The sequence below is a fragment of the Bradysia coprophila genome, chromosome II, assembly GCF_014529535.1.
Source record: "Bradysia coprophila strain Holo2 chromosome II, BU_Bcop_v1, whole genome shotgun sequence".
Classification (NCBI taxonomy): domain Eukaryota; kingdom Metazoa; phylum Arthropoda; class Insecta; order Diptera; family Sciaridae; genus Bradysia; species Bradysia coprophila.
The window spans coordinates 12,587,580-12,605,369 of NC_050735.1; the positions used below are offsets into that span (position 1 = coordinate 12,587,580).

The window sequence follows — 17,790 nt, forward strand, 5'->3', positions numbered from 1 at the left end:
ACAATTTAGTGAAAAAAGAAACATTTAAAATAAAAACAATCAATTATCTGTATAGAATAAAGAAATGATTCATATTAACTGCGCAATAAATAGTGTTCATATGCAACATAGTTTAGTGTCAATAACATTGTGAATCATAAATAATTAAATTAAAATGTTTGGCTCATCGCCAAAAAATGAACCCAGTGTTAAAATTAAGCAATCAGAATATGATCTGCTAATACAAAACAATAATTTAGCTCAAAAACTTTGTGCTGAAAATGACGAGCTAAAGAAAAAGATAGCTGAGCTAGAAAATTCACTACAAAAAGCTATAACGGATCATTTAAAATCTGGAGATGACGGAAAACAAATCGTCTATACCACAGATGAAAGTGATTTGGAAAAAGAAATTGATCCATTTAAAACTCAATCAGTTAAAAGAAGACGCAAAAACAACAACCAAAAAAATTCATCCACCAAAGAAAAATCACCGAAATTAACGGAATCAAACCAGAAAAATCCGCCATTGCCGCCACCTTTTAATGTAAGCAATGTAACCGATTTTAACAAATTCAGCAAAAAAATTTTGGAAATGGCTACAACAGCACAGTTCAAATCAGTCGCCAGCAATGACGTAAAAGTCACTCTGCAAAACGAAGAAGACTACAGGAAAGTCAAAAAATTCATTGAGAATCAAAGTTCCGAAGAAAGTGAATTCAAAGGTATTGAATATTATACATACCAGTTAAAAAGTGAAAAAAGCTTTCGTGCAGTCATTAGAGGATTACATCCATCGTGTGATGTAAAAGAAATAACAGATGATTTAATTGAGTTAGGCCACGAGCCTACTAAAATCACAAACATAGTTAAAAAAACCAAAGGCAAAGACGGAACTACAGAGGAAAAAAAATTTCCTCTATTCCTAATTGAATTGAAACAAAAAGAAAACAATAAAGAGATTTTTGCTGTTAAAAACATTCTACACTGTAAGATAACAGTAGAACCTCCCAAACAAATAAAATCCATCCCTCAGTGCATAAACTGCCAGCAACTAGGACATACAAAAAATTTTTGTACGAGAAATCCAGTTTGCGTCAAATGTGCCGGAAAACATGCTACAAGCGCCTGTACGAAGAGACCAAACGTAACTCCGAAATGTGCCCTTTGCCAAAATGAAGGACACACAGCAAATTATAAAGGTTGCCCAACATATCAGAAAAAAATCAAAAATCAAAACCAAACCAAGTCGGTAGTAAACCGGCTCAGTGAAAAAAACTTAGAAGTTACAACAAAATACAAGGAAGTCAAAAAAGGACTAACTTTCGCGCAAGTCACAAAAAATTTGGAAAATAAAGAAAATAAAATATCAAACAAAATTGAAAACTCTGAAACGAACGAGCCGTCAAACGCAGATATACTGTCATTGCTCACACAACTAAAAACCAATATTGACCTAAGTATTGGACTTTTGTCAAACCGATTGGCAAAGTTGGAAAACAAACCGACTGCCCAAAAAACTAAAGTCAACAAAAACAAAAAATGATAAGCAAGTTCCTGCGCATCATGAACTGGAACGCAAATGGGCTCAACGCTAGGGCTCAAGAGTTGGAAATTTTCCTACGAATAAACAACATAGATATTGCTTTTATATCTGAAACACATTTCACCGAAAAAAGTCACATAACAATAAAAGGTTTTGAAGTCCACTGGACAAATCATCCGAACGAAAGAGCCAGGGGAGGCTCAGCGATAATCATTAAAAAAAATATAAAATATCATACACAAAACAGCATACAGAAAGAGTTTATACAAGCGACTGTAATTACAATTCAGTTCAACAATCAAGATGTAAATATAGCTGCCGCATATTGCCCACCAAAATCTACTCCAATATATTCAGAATGGATGGAAATCTTCGGAATATTGGGCCAAAGGTTCATCATTGGAGGTGACTTCAACACGAAACACACAGCATGGGGAGCGAGGCTGATAACTCCGGTTAAAGGCAACGGTCTTCTAAACGCAATCAAAAAAGAAAACTGTAGTTACCACTCCGGCCGTAAGCCAACGTACTGGCCTACAGACCAGAAAAAGGTACCAGATCTATTGGATTTCTTCATTTCAAGAGGAATATCACACAACAACATGGAAGTAGTAAACATGGTGGACCTGACATCAGATCATACACCAGTGATTCTTAATCTCAATGCTACAGTCATACTAAAAAAGAAAAAAGAAAATCTAACTAACAAATGCACCGACTGGGAACTCTTCAGAAATTTAGTTGAAGAGTCAATCAACCTCAACGCTAGCCTGAAATCAAAACAGGAGCTTGATCTACAAACGGAAAATTTTATCAATCTTCTGCAAATTGCGGCAAGAACAGCAACTCCGGAACCAAAAGAAAAACTTATTCACGAAATCAATTATCCAGCCGAAATAAGAGAGCTTATCAAGGAAAGGAGAAAAGCGAGAAGACTTTGGCATAGGAGCAGAAACCAAAGTGACAAAAGAATCTTCAACAATATTAGTAACAGAGTTAATAAAGTTACAAAGCAGTATAGACAAGAAAGTTTTGAAAACTACCTAAGCAATTTAAGTTCGAGTAAAGATAGAGACTACTCTCTATGGAAAGCGACGAGACGATTCAAACGCCCATGCGTCCAAATCCCTCCCATAAAAGACTCCAGAGGTATTTGGTTACGAAAGGATACTGAAAAAACGGAATTCTTTGCAAAACATCTTGCAGAAGTCTTTCAACCTCACAATGACATACAATCAAATGTAGACACAACACCAACCTACCGACCTGACAAAAAGTTCAAAAAATTCACTCCATATGAAATTGCAACAGAAATAGATAAACTAAACAAGAAAAAGGCTCCAGGTATAGATGAATTAGCACCAGGAGTATTGAAAGAACTGCCAGCACATGCGGTGTACATGATTACATATCTGTTCAATGCATGCCTTAAATTCAAATATGTACCAAAAAGCTTCAAAATTGCGCAAGTAATTATGCTAAGAAAACCAGATAAACCGCCAGAAAAAGTAACCTCGTACAGGCCGATCTCACTGCTACCCACAATCTCAAAAATATTCGAGAAGTTGCTGATAAAACGACTAAAACCTTTGGTGAAAATCCCCGATTTTCAATTCGGTTTTAGAAACAACCATTCAACAATTGAACAAATTCATAGACTCACTACTAAAATTGAGAGTGCATTCGAAAAAAAGGAGTACTGCCCGGCAGCATTCCTGGATGTATCACAGGCATTTGATAAAGTGTGGCACGAAGGACTCACATATAAAATGAGTACACTCTTTCCAGGCAACTACTGTCAACTGCTTGAATCATACCTATCGGAGAGAACGTTCAGAGTAAAGGACGAAGAAACCTATTCAAACTTCTATCCAATACTAGCAGGAGTACCACAAGGAAGTGTATTGGCACCTTTCTTATACACTATATATACTGCTGACATACCTGTAACCACAAACTCTTTCATTGGAACCTTCGCAGACGACACAGCGATCATGGCAACAGATACATCGCAGTCGGAGGCAGTTAAACATTTACAAAATGCTTTGGATAAAATAAATCAGTGGACCATCGATTGGAAAATAAAACTCAATGAGTCAAAATCTAATCACGTCACTTTCGCATTGCGTCACATAAACAGCAATCTCCGCATTTACCTCAATGGGATTCCCATTCCGCAGGCAGAGTCAGCTAAATATCTAGGATTAAACCTGGACAACAAACTAAACTGGAAACATCATGTGAAGCAAAAAGCTGAGCAAATCAAACACAAAACGAGACAAATGTACTGGTTAGTCGGATACAACTCTAAACTTAACCTGTATTGTAAAAGATTGATTTACAAATCAATTTTCGCACCTATCTGGATGTACGGCTCTACTCTTTGGGGCTGTGCTAAAAAATCAAACACAGATATCATCCAAACAAGTCAAAACAACTTTCTTCGCATGATCACCAACGCATATCGTTACGTGACAAACAAAGAAATTCACAAAGATTTAAAAATACAATGGGTTGCCGATGTAATTCGGGAAAACGCCATCAAACACGAAAAAAGACTGCTTCACCACACCAACGTAGAAGCCATCTTATTACTAGATATAACAAATGAAATAAGGAGGCTGAAACGTGTTAAACCCCACGAACTGACATGAAGGATGAAAACAGCACACCGCATAGGGACTCGACCATTGGGTCGTAAAACCCACACAAGTCTTACTTTCTTCTAATTACGCAAGTAAAAGGAAGATAGTACAACTCAACCCTAGTAATAAATTAACAAATAGTTAAGATTGTACTATTCATACCAATAAAGGTGTTTTTGAAAAAAAAAAAAAAATTGCATTCCTAATGATCAAGCGATATGCTCATCTAGCATTGTCATGGCAGAGTAAAATAAACCAGGCAGGAGCGATTCATTTTTGAAACGTCAAACAAGGGACTAATACACTGCATGAAAATGAACTCAAATGAACACTGACATAAGTTGAAAAATTTAGTTCGCAAAACTATAAGGCTACTAGATAATTCAGGTCACAAGTCAAATCAAGCGCTCCTGCCAGTATTACTATACTCTGCTATGGTATTGTGAAAGCGAAGTGTTTAATGTAAGTCAAAATTCCAATTGCAAAAATTGTGCGTGTTTCGGTTTAACTTATGGATGAAAAAATAGAAATACAATGACAACAACAACGACTCGCTACACTTGCATTATACGGTGTCAACTAAACGGAGAAAGGTTCGAGGGCAACGTCAAACAATTACCAAAAATATCTGTCATTTTGACATTACCCTCAAACCCGAAATTATTTTTCAAACTTTTCTTAGTTACCAATAGAACTAGAGTCAATTTAACGTGACTACATTGAGTATGGTGAATTAAGAATTGGTAGTCGACTAACGGACTATATTGTTTATCGCCATGCTGAATGGCTTTTCTTTTGAGTTTTGCTCAAAACATTATCTCTTCCTTTTGGTTGACTATCAACTTAAATCGTGTCAGCCATTACTCATTAGGTTGCACTACTGCACTTCACTTGATATCAAATTTGTGCCAGTATTTGAGTGGTAAAATGCAAAGCGCGTACTACAGTACTATGCCATTAGTTGGAGTTCTTCACTGAATTTGGTGAAAGTTCTGAACTTCACACCATAATTACATTCATGCTAATGAGTAAACGTTCTAAAAGCTACATGCTTGTACATGTTTTTTATTTCTCTGGAGTCGAAAGTGGCTTATTACATTAGTATAGGGTAAACAAGAGAATTAGTTTTGTAGCTCTCAACATGTTGCATGCTACCTACTTCGAAGACCTTTACTTTTCCTGTTCCAAACACTAGTTTCGACGCTCTCAGAGTGAACAATGAACATCCATTACAAATTTCGGGATAAAAATGAGAATTTACGTTTTCGTGTGACTCTAAGACCGGACTTTTCCACACATGTCATGTAATAGTTATTTACATAATAAAGGATCCGAGATCCCGAAAACAAGACTTTTCATATTTATTCCGAGTCATGGAATGGATTTTGTTTATCTAGTGCTGAAATATCGCGACCTTGTCGGTCATTTCCGGCCCACTATAAACAAAACGTTGTTCCTAACTTATGCTAATGGACTTTTTTTTTAGCGAAACCTCTCATATTCGCCAAAAAAGCACTTTAGCATGCGTTAGGAAAAATACTATTCCAAGCATCTGAAACTTAAAGAATTAGTTGTAGAAGCTAGTTGGTAAACACAGTATACCCAACGGCAGTCACTGTGAAAGTATGCATCTATTGTCTTATCCGATCCTAAGAGGTATGAACGATTTCCTATCACCTAGTGTGACGTCGGGAAAAATATTTACTTTTATTTCAGAGCTCTAACTATAATGTGATAATGATATGCATTTCGATTAATAAACAATCACAATTTAGCAAATTTTATCAGGGCAATTTAACCAAGGCGTCAAACTATTATATAAAGCTATCAATTCACTTTATTAATTACTTTCAGTTTTAACGTCAAAAAGCTTACAGTTCGCCATTGTGTTTCCCGTGTGGCTTAGCGACAAAATGTTCAAATTTTTTCAATTAATTCTATGGCTGTATATCAGTACAGTTGGCTGTACCAGAAAATATTTCGAAACATTCGTTATAGAACCGCAACAATCAAGCCGAAATGCAATTAGTTTGGAACAGTTCAAGTGGCCTAATGGAATAGTTCACTACATATTCGATAGTAGCTATAATGAAAGCGATCGAAATTCCGTTCTTACTGCTATGGATCTCATTGTTCAAAAAACGTGTGTAAAATTCGTTGAAAAGACCCCTAACCAAGTCGAGCATATTCGATTTCTAAAGGTGAGCCGCTTCCCTTAAACTCTGAGTTGAAATAAAAAATTTGATTTACTTGCAAGTCACAAAATGGAGAATGTGGTTCGAATGTAGGCTATCGTCCAAATCAAGTAAAGCCGTTAGATGTTACCTTTAGTGCAGGCACGGTTTACATAACAATTTTGATCATTTCCATAACTAAATTTTCCTTAACCATAGACTGTCTTGGGTTACGTGGCGCTGTACAACATGAGCTACTACATGTTCTGGGATTATTTCATGAACAATGTCGACCTGACCGTGATGACTATGTGGAAATATTGTGGAGTCATATTGACCCCCGTGCGTGCAGACATGGACGATTTCTTTTTCGATTTTTTAAATATAAAATTTTCAGTTTTTCGTCGAAACTTTGAGAAGGGAGGCTATTCCATCCTTACAACGTTTGACCTACCATACGACTATGAGAGTTTGATGCATTATCCAGGAAATGCCTTTGCTAAGAGAGGGGAAAACGTTACCATAAGATCAAAGGTATACGCTTGAGAGGATTGTGTCATTAACGGATGTTCTGCTGTCTGAAGCATCGATGTCGATATTGACTTAATGACCAGTTATAAATCGAGACACTTTGGACTATTAATGTACTGACTGCTCACATCTTTAGTATTGAATATCGAGAACTTCTCGACAAGAAGGACAAATTATGTCGAAAGTGACTCAATTTATGATTGGTCAACGGTGATTTTTTGATTCAACACGATTTCATAATTTATTAACAGAAAGACCCTGCTCAAAGGCTTGGACAAAGTGTTGGTCCCACGTTTTATGATCTGGAAAAAATCCGACGAATGTATCATTGCAAATAGATATGGTTAACATTTGATGCAATGTACCTACCTTCAATCATTTTCTTTCGGTGTGGAACTTTGAGTTGAACGAAATAAACGTTAAGCAACTCACTAATTTTTGTCATTTTTATGAAAATGGTGAGGATCGATTAGGTTTGCCCACTTCTGACCTGGTTTATAAGAGTACACCATGAAGCACAGATGGACTTTGGTTCGAAGCAGGAAGTTTATTAAAAAAACAGATGTTCAGAAGTGTGTCAAAATAACCAGGACAGAAATGGGTAGACTACTACCGATCCTAATCAGTCCGTAAATGCCGTGGGAAGAGCGCTTGTAGCCCTTACGACTTCAATAGAATTTTCGCAATGTTGAAATAGTTTTCCAACACTTACGCTATCATAATTCTTTCAACTCTATTGAAAAGTGAGTGCTACACCCTTAGAGTAATTATACCTAGAGAGGAAATTTGTACGACGAAATGTGGTCCCAACATCAGTTTGTATAAGATAGACATTATAATTACTCTTAGGCTACACCAAACTAAATGTAACACTGCACTCAATCTCATACGGAAAGTAGGGTTCAGTAATTTCAGTGATCGAAGGTTTGTATTGGCATTATTGCATAAGCGCTACAGTTAGCTTAAGTGATCGAAGACGAACTCCAGCCAATAAGCCTCTAATGTTAATCTAATATGCCGCTGGGCGGAAGGCTCCAGATGATGTTGTGCGAAAGAATATTTACACCTAAGATTGTTAGTTCTATAGGCTGGACATTTACATAAGAAGTGTTCAACTGTTTATATGTCATCACAGTTTGCGCATCGATCACTATTTGTTGCTATACCCATATAGTGTTTAAGTGTTTGTTGAGGCAGCAGTATCCAGTGAAAATGGAAGTCATTCTTCTCCTACTTCTCCTGTTTCTCCTATTAAGTGAGGGTAAGAATCTGGAATTTTTAATGTTGAATTTATTACAATATTTAGACTGTCATGCGTGGAGCTCAAGTGGGTATTGAACTTCTCCCATTTCCACTTATTAATCATGCCGGCACGTTAGTAAGCGGGCGTGACGCAAGTCCACTACCAAAAAAGTTTTTTTTTTTTTTGGGACGGGGAAGCATATTTATAGCAACTTATTGACTTCTCCCCCTTGGCTCTAATGGCCAAACTAGAATAGATTTTCCTGAAATTTTGGTTATAGGCTAATAATGGCCCAAAAATAAGAATGGAATTTTCAAAAGTTGGAAAAAACCCATATTTTGGGAGCTGGAGCTCCCCAAAGTCTCCATACAAATGCCATTTAAAAGCCAATTTGAATGTGTGTGTGTGTGTGTGTGTGTGTGTGTGTGTGTGTGTGTGTGTGTGAGTTGTATGTTTTGTTGCATGATATGGATGGTAATGTGGTGAATGGTGTGTGTTGTTTTGGGATGTGTTTCTTGTTGGAAATTCCTGGGGTCATTAAATATAAACTTACACTAGGTTGGTTCCTAAATTTTGGGATGACAGATGATTCCTCTGGCACTTCCCAACTTCCATCGGTTTTTTTCGATGGATTTGGGTTATTTTGGACATGAGTGATGTGTTCCAAGGTTGGTTCCTAAATTTTGGGATGACAGATGACTCCTCTGGCACTTCCTAACTTCCATAGGTTTTTTCGATGTATTTGGGTTATTTTCGATATAAGTGAGGTGTTCCAAGATTGATTTCTATATTTTAATATTCAGACTGATTTCTCTAGAATTTTTTAATTTCCATAAGGTTTCTTGATGTTGACAAAATGACATACTTTGTGGCGCATTTTTTTTGGTAAAATTTTCTTTCTGTAACTTTTTGGGTCACTTTTCTGTTGATAAAACTTTTGCGTACAGGCGCAGAATGCGTCACCCTCAGCGATATCTGTAATTTTGTAAGTAAGATAGAGGACTTGCGTCACATTTACCCTTTAAGGGTTTTTTGACTGATGTTAAATGCTGCAAAATCACTAAACTTGTAATAATTTGAGTAATATGTGAACTAGGGGGACAACAATTCGATTAAGATTACTGCGTAGCGTAAAGAACGATAAATTGTAGTCGTTTAAATTTGATTCTTTTGCGATATCGACATCAAAAAGATTGAGCAATTTATTGACCATGCGTTGTTTTAGCATTAGAGGTAACACATTGTCATAGAAATAATAATTTTCTTAAACCAATTTTTAAGACTCGATTCGAATGTGATTAATGGTTCCGTTTTAATGAGAAATTGATCTTGTTTTAGATCAACGTCACCAGATTTAATTTACGAGAGGAAAAAAACTTATCCATTTATCTAATTACATCTGAATAGCAATTTACCTTTTTTTTTCAACCGCACACAATATATCGAATAACCTAAATACCGTCCGTCGAACAATATTGGCAATTTATTTTTTATATGGCCAATTTTTCACATTAAATACTTTTTGGCGCAAAATTGCATGAGTTGTACGTAATGTACCATTATTATACCTACATTTTATTAAATTCAATTATTTTTTCACTCACCAAAAAAAAAAACGACAGACATAATATCGCCAAGTCCGTTTATTTATGGTATTTTTTTTCTTAATTAATACGTCCACTGTGCAAAAATAACAACGGTGACGAACGCGTGGTGCGACGGATCTAAGATGTGAGACCATATTGGAATTTTTTAATGATTTGGATTTTTTTTGTATTTAATTTCAAGGACCTCCGTGAATTTTATGTGTTAAATGTTTGTAATGTCTATGTGCAAGAAATGTGTAAATCTGTCGGTTTAGATATGTTTGAGAATTTTCAATATGTTTCACTTATAATTACTTCTTGCTCTTTTCCATATACGGAGTTTTTGTTTATTAATAACATTTTCCGCAACAATTCAAACAATAATTAGTTTGACTTATAGTTACAAAGCTTGTTAAAGCTTCGCAAAAAGCTAAACTCAATATTCAATATTTGATATTACGATCCGGAGGAGACACAACGTCTTCTGTTTCCACGTTTTATCAGCAACCTCCAAAACAATTTAGATCATATCAATGAAGTATTAAGATGAATCGACACATCGCTTCGAGTAAAAATAATAAATATTCGTGGTGGTGTAACCTACTACGAGAAAACGCAATAGTTCACTAAAATTGGAACAAATTCTGAGTTTTCTCACAGAAGGCTTCATCACCACAAACATTTATCTGGCAAAAATTAATCCACGCCATTAGTCGTATAAATTTATACGTCAGATAGAGCTTTTTTCTCCTTTGCTACGATCTGTCAGTTTTTCTATTTTGCGATTTTGTAAGGAAATGAAAACTAAAATTGAGATATCTTTGCTGTTTTAAGTGGTTTTCCATATTTTTTTGGATCAAAATGTTTTAAAATGTGTTTGGAATCGATTGGCATTAACAGATTGTGTGAAAATATTTTTTTTCTATTTTATTATTTTATTAATACGCCATTAGTCGTATTTTATACGTCAGATAGAGCTTTTTTCTCCTTTGTTACGATCTGTCAGTTTTTCTATTTTGCGATTTAGTATGGAAATGAAAACTAAAATTGAGATATCTTTGCTGTTTTAAGTGGTTTTTCAATTTTTTTTGGACCAAAATGTTTTAAAATGTGTTTGGAATCGATTGGCAAAAATATGGAAAAATATAGTTTCTCCTGCAAATCTTCAGAGTATTGAATTCTGAACAAAAGTCTCCTTGGTGGTTACTTTGTAGAAAATACAGGGTGATTCGGAAATACTGCCGAAATAAAAAAAATGGATAAATTTGAGTTTTGGCAATGTTAAAATACAGAGAATAAAAATGAATTGATCTTGGAAAAATTGAAACTACTATATTTCGCAACTTATTAACCAAATAAAAATGAAGTTTTTTCAAGAAATCTTTGTAGTATGAAATTTTGAACGAAACTTTCCTTTTTTCGTCAAAGTCTCCCCTACTAACAGTTTGAAAATCGTCTACCAATACCTCATCTGCGTAATATTTTTCTAGACCGAAACAAGCATCCATGTCCGTGTTCAGATATTGTCCACGTCCGATCAATTCCAAATCAATACTGTGGCAGAAGTCAGAATCCAAATTCATAAATTGTTCCGGGTGTCGAGCGCTCAACGAAATTGTCAGTGAAGCATAAGGACTCAGTACAAAATTTCCATTTTTTATTTTCATTTTGTAGAAAATATAGGGTGGTCTTCAGGTACTGCCGAGGATAAAATCGTAGAAAATTGTGTTTTTCCTGGCTTATTTAAACTTCCTAAATGCCAAAATACAACATCAAAAAGATATGGTTTCTTGGTAGAACTGTTGAAGTATTAAATTCTGTACAAGAAATCCTTTTTGGTAATGTTGTAGGGTGTAAATTTTTCAAATACGAAAATATCCGATCAGTCAAAAAACCCTTAAAGGGTAAATGTGACAGAAGTCCTTTATCTTACTTACAAAATAACTGTTATCTCTGTGGGTGACGCATTGTGCGCCGTACGCAAAGTTTTATCACCAAAAAATTGACCCAAAGTCCCCAGTCGCCTAGATAGCGAAACTTGTGCTTGTGCGGTTGGTTCGATTCCCCGCCTGTACCAAATTTTTCTTTTCACATTCTGATTTATTCTAAATGTTTCGGTTTTCTTACGTTTCAATTCTTTCAGTACATTTTTTAACCATTTTCCTAACAATAATTTCCTCAACATCTGCCACTTGAGACGTAAATTTTTTTTGTAAAATTTTCTTTCACTGGGGACTGACTTCTTGGGGGTTATTGGAGCAAAGGAGAAGAAGTCAAAAAGTTGCTGTAAATATGCTCCGCCGTCCCAAAAAAATTTTTAAAAACTTTTTTGGCAGTGGACCTGCCGCACGCCCGCTTACTAACGTGCGGGCATGATATTTGAAAATTTTGTGTCACATTTTCCCTTTCAATACCAAAATACTAAAAAGAAAAATGTAGTTTATTCGGAAGAAGGAAACTGTTTCGTTTCCGAAAGCTCGGATTATTGACGTATGAGGGAGAGCATCGAGGCTCGTAACTAACTAGCCTGTTTACCCTAATCAGTTTGCAAAACAAATTTTCGAAGTGACAAAAACAAGTTGCGCAGATAGTATATTTACCTGTGCAAAAGAAACATTGTCGTAATGATGATGAACATTACGATAAAAATAACGATGAATGCACCGAATTATTCGGTTGAAGGAAGCGATTATAAGTTCATAAATTTTCTCTATTTTTTCAAATAATTTGTAATTGCAATATAATAAGTTAAGAATTCAGTTTAGTACGATCTCTGCATTCAGTTGAAAGACTATACGATGAATAGTTACGTGGTCCGAATTATTTCTATTTTATTGGCAATTTGTTTAGGACATTTTGTGTCTAATACAAATTATAACATCCCGTCGGTAATTTTCCTTTATTGCAACCTACTGATTTTTGAGTCAGTGAAATTTAGACATACTTTACTCATTTTCGGAGTACTGGTCACATTGGATTTTCTGCGAAGTGACTCTAAAGAGACTTTTGTGCGGAATTCAATACTCTGACGAATTGACGATAAGACTTTATTTTAATTTTTTCTACTTCTACTACGTGCTCCATGCGAAAGTTCCCCATTAGATTTTGTCATCTGCTAAAATGATCAATTTCATGTCGAGTATTCGGTTCATTTTCATCCTTTCATTTCTTATGTCGAAATCAACTTCCGCATGGAGCAGGTAGTAGACCAGAATACATTGGATGCTGTTTCATACTTCCTTACTTTGGAAACAACTTTCTGATACTCGTAAACTCAATCGTTTGTTTGTAAGCAAGTTACTTCGCCAACCTTTATTCAACAAGTGTAGTCGTCTTCGGCTCAGATGCAAGATATACAAACTCTACATAGTGTAGACTACACTTGTCGAAAAGACAGTTACTATTCGTTCTGATATCTCAAATATGTGGAAAAACATGATTTTCAAGATTCGGATGCCTATAGGCCGAGATAACCGTAAAATCTAGCTTATCACCGAACCACAGGAGCACTTGAAAGCGTGTATTGTATTCTACACACTGTGTGTAAAAAGTTTTGTGAAGTCTTTATTTTACAAAGGAGTGGCGAATATGAGTTTTCAGGCGTCTATTTAACACTTTCTTAGCGTACCTGAAGTGTTTTGAATTACTGTTAAGTACTAACAAATAATGCCCAAAGTCACCAGTTGGCAAGCAAAAGAGTCCATTTGAACTCGTCTTCTTTAGAAATGCGCCAATTTATTATTAGGAAAAATGTCTACGACATTTACTGAAAAAAATCTATTTACAGGACGTTACACTGCGTATGGAAAAGATGTTATGTACATGCGGGCGATCTTGCACAATTTCCAGCTGCCAAGTCAAACCCATATCGAGGAATGCTACACTCATCCAATTGATTGGAACCCTAAAGAAAGTATTGACGGACATAAAATTTAGAATTAAATTGCATTATCAATTTAGTAACAACGAATACAGACCAATGCTGGTCGACAACGAGGTCGACTATTGCGCTGTTCAAAGAGGCGTTCGCTCGTCGCCAATGTACGATTATGTTCTACGTTTGCTTGGCAAACACACAAATCTGATGCGAGGAAAATGTCCATTTCCGTCTGGTGAATACTACGTAAAAAATTTTACGTTTTCAGCTGCTCAGTTACCGCATGTCATTCCTAGTGGTCGATATTTTGCACTTATTTCCACACATGTACAATTTAACGAATTTCTGTACAACGTTTCAATGTATTTTCAAGTTTCTAATTATGGTACGCACTATTGGAATATTGGTTAAATTGGCTTTTTAATTTAACGACGTGTCAGAGCTTCCTTTACTCGTCAATACTCGTTTTCCGTTTCGATACAGCCCTTGAAAACCTGTCTCACTGAAGCCCTCAATGCCAGTGAATCATAAAATCTCACATCCATAGCACTCCTCCTAGCATTTTATTTAGATTTTGTTAGGAGTTTTTAGGATTGTATGTTTTAACTCATACCACGAAAACTTCATCTTCGGATGGAACAGAAGGAAGAGGTGCTACAGCTACACTGACAATTTTATACCATGTAATTAGTTATCGCCCGAAACCACTTACAGTGGGGTTGTGACACAAGTCCTGTTATCCACTTACAAAAGAACTGATATCGGTGGGGTGACGCTTACAGCTTCGACTCGCAAAAAGAAAAGCTAAAATTTTACCGAAACAATTCTAGAAAAAATTACACTGACATACCCTGAAAATTTCAGCCAAAAAGTGACAAAGGTTGGTAAAATTCTCGAACTCGTATGGACGCCCAGATTACGAATAAAATAAGTGGGGAGTAGTAGGAGCAAAGGGGGAAAAGTCAAAAAAGTCCTGCGAATTTTTTTTTCAGATTTTTTAGTGTTAACGAACTTGCGTCACGGCCTTTCACTAACGTAGGGCCATGATAGTTATCATCATAAAAAGTATTTTCGGCATTTGAAACATCGAGTTTTGGTGCAATAATAGAGATTATAATGGCGTTTAATCTAGTTTTGCTGTTGTCGGGCACCCACAGCACCGACAGCTAATTTAGTGACTATAGGATTCAATTCTAAAATGTTATTGGCATGATATGTTACAAAACTTGATCAAAAAATGTTAATCTCCTATCACTATTATGCCGAAGGTACGCTCAGAATAAAATAAAAAAATCTGACTTTTAGGAACCATGGAAATCCTGGCCTATAATTTAACTCCAGGCAGCTGGGCAGCATTCGAAAGGCACTGACTTCAGCTTTCTAAAGAGCCCTCATTCGATCAATTCTGTTACGCATTGGAGGTGTGATGACACCCCAAAGTTTATGGATTTTCCATGTCACGTTTTAGAAAAATCCCTATGTCGACGCCATTTTGTTTTTCTAAAAAAAGTTTTCTACGAAATGTTCTTACTTGATTCAAAAGTATATAAACACTGAAGGTACCGCAGACCCTCAGGAAGTATAAACTTTTCTGTATTGAGTATTGAAGTGCAACCTAACAAAGTGATTTTTACTCGATTTTACTTGTGTCCAACGCTATGAAAATTATATTCACCCGAAAGTAGGGATCAGCGTGTTTTTGCGGATCTGCGGTACCTTCAGTGTTGATATACTTTGACTTGATTAGGCTTGCAAGAAAAAAAGTAATTTCGAAAAATATCAGGATATATTCGACTTTTAATTTTTTCATATAAACAGCTTTTACGGCCGGATAAACGATTTTCCATTTTCCAGAAGAGTTCTACAGTTTTTCATGCCCAACCACATGACATAAAGAAAAATTTCCAAAAACTCAAAGGCGAGTTTTATCTGGCACAAGCCACTTAAAACACGACCTGCGTTAAAACTGTATAATCAATGGATAGTAAAACGACAAAATGATCTCTGCGTACTAGTTACACTTATTAAGTGCGGAATCTCTTTTAAAGATTAATAGTTTCAGAGAAAAAAAATAATTTCAAAGCTTAGAAAATGGTGTAGGCCACAAAGTCTTTCATAGTGCTCCCGGAAACTACAGTTAATTTTTTTGAGCTTCTTTTGCATACGGAACTAATACAGTGTTGTCAATGAACTATCAGAGTAAATCTTATTCGTGAGTTTATTAATTAACCGTCATTTTTGTGTGGACTGAGTAGTCGAGTGGCAATGCGAACATGTGAAATGGCGATTAGTTGTGTTAAAAATTGTCTAAAAATGAATTTATCCATTTTGATGGAAATATAAATATTCCGCACACATTATCGTTAAAAACATGACGGGGAAAAGACACGGAAGCAACGTGATATTGTGTAGTGTGCAGACAGTTTCTGTGATCTGTTGGTAGCCTTTTCACACAAGACATGAAATTTAAAAATAAAAAACGAAATTAATTTTCATAAGCTTCAATGAGCTCTGTCGTGTACATTTACGGTACATGTACGGTGGTACATACAATAAAATATAATTTACGATTTGAAATTGTGATTATCTAATATAACTAAATGAAACCTGTGTTCACATATCGTACTGGTTGCATACTCATATCATGGGTCGGAATTTTTTTTCTCGTGTGTACAAGAAACAAATGCGTTGTTTCACGTTCCATTTTTTTCGCATGTTCCGTAAATTAGTTTTTCTTAACAGTTTCTGGTCTCAGTGAATATTACGTTACCATCAACTTTCTTTCGATAATTGACCACATTAATCGGTGATTATTGATGAGCATTGAACATCTAAGACGTAATATATTTCTATCACTGCATTGATTGCATCTGATTTATATTCGTTTTGTTGTGCCAAACGTATATGCAAAAACATTATGCACTTGTCAACAACAATGGAAAAAAATATATTTACATTTCTTGGCAGCGATGCCAGATGGGTTGGTTTCTTTCATTCAAATGAAAGTGATTTTAAATACATTTGATAGAACCACAACATGTTATGGTTGTTGATTTTGTGTGATTTTCATCTTGTTTATTCGGTTTAATAACTCAGGTGCGAAATAGTAATTTATGCCACTCAGCATAAAATGCAAAATTTGCTAACTTTAGATGCATCTGTGGCTTAAAACGTTGTATGCAACTCGATGCAAAGTACTTTATAGGGCCTAGGGCCTCGTGTCATAATTACACATATAGAGCTTCGTAAAGTACTTTGCAACTCGATTAAATAAATAACTATTATGCCACCAATTTATGCCAATTTATGATGTTGAACAAGAGGTTCAGGGCATAGCATCCCCCAGCAAGTAGATTTCCTAAAAGCCTCTGTGATTGGTGCGCTTGATCTTAACTCTAGCTTAACTCTTGCAAGATGAAGACCAGCAGCTATGGGATACGTACCAAGGAATTTGCACACAAAGCTCTTTCGACCTTATGTGTCATGATCCTGGAAGGAAGTGCATCTCAAGCTCACTATATCAGAAAAAAACGGAAAAGTTGGAAAATTGTGGGCATTTACGAACTGCTGCAAGCTTGAGGATACCCACATGGTCTATTGATGCTACATGTTGTTGTGGTTTAGCACCTGAGACCGATGAGCACATCCTTATGGATCTTCTTTTTACACAGTTTTAGATTTTGTACCCAAAGAAAGACACCTTAACGACTTCCTGCCGAAAACTGGAAGATTCCAGTGACAGAAGAAGGAGTAAATGTCGGGGCTAGACCCGATGGTAAAAAAAACATTACAATCGAAGTTGTGTTTCAGCTAAAGGTCGTAAGTTTTGTGGTTCCCACGTTAACCTTGTAGCAGGCGGTGCTTTGAGCAGGCGTAAAAAATATCGATCTCATTTGTATTACTCCAATAAGTATAGGCCGTTCCATTAGTCTAAGTTCGTTCGAATGCTACAGTTCGTAAAAGGGTGAAGTTCCTATTTTCTCAGCCAAAGCCTTTTTGTACGACCAGTGGTGCCAATTGACTTTAACCTGTCACAGACGGCAAGCATATAAACAGTCGTACTATTCAGACTATTACTTCATTTGATCGAAGATTTTCAAAGATTGATTTCAGAAATTTTTTACCTCATTCGTGTTGAGCATGCCTTTTGCTGTCTGGCCCTTTGGGCTAAGCCAAAGTCTCTGTTAAGAGCATGCAAGAATTTAGAAA

At 35.8% G+C, this 17,790-nt stretch overlaps 1 protein-coding gene across 1 annotated transcript; it reads left to right on the forward strand.

Annotated features, from left to right (window-relative positions):
• The first annotated feature begins 6,002 nt into the window (after positions 1–6,002).
• Positions 6,003–7,266, forward strand: LOC119073779 (zinc metalloproteinase nas-4-like). Its single transcript, XM_037179458.1, has 5 exons — positions 6,003–6,371; positions 6,428–6,506; positions 6,564–6,686; positions 6,742–6,878; positions 7,127–7,266. Exons 1-5 carry the CDS (start codon positions 6,084–6,086, stop codon positions 7,211–7,213), a joined length of 714 nt encoding a protein of 237 aa, XP_037035353.1. The 5' UTR covers positions 6,003–6,083; the 3' UTR covers positions 7,214–7,266.
• The last annotated feature ends 10,524 nt before the right edge of the window (positions 7,267–17,790 follow it).

Coding starts and splice junctions, on each gene's coding strand:
- LOC119073779 (XM_037179458.1), top strand. CDS start 6,084: ATGTTCAAATTTTTTCAATTAATTCTATGGCTGTATATCAGTACAGTT. Junction 6,507..6,563: donor AGATGTTACCTTTAGTGCAG/GCACGGTTTACA, acceptor CCTTAACCATAG/ACTGTCTTGGGTTACGTGGC. Junction 6,879..7,126: donor ACGTTACCATAAGATCAAAG/GTATACGCTTGA, acceptor ATTTATTAACAG/AAAGACCCTGCTCAAAGGCT.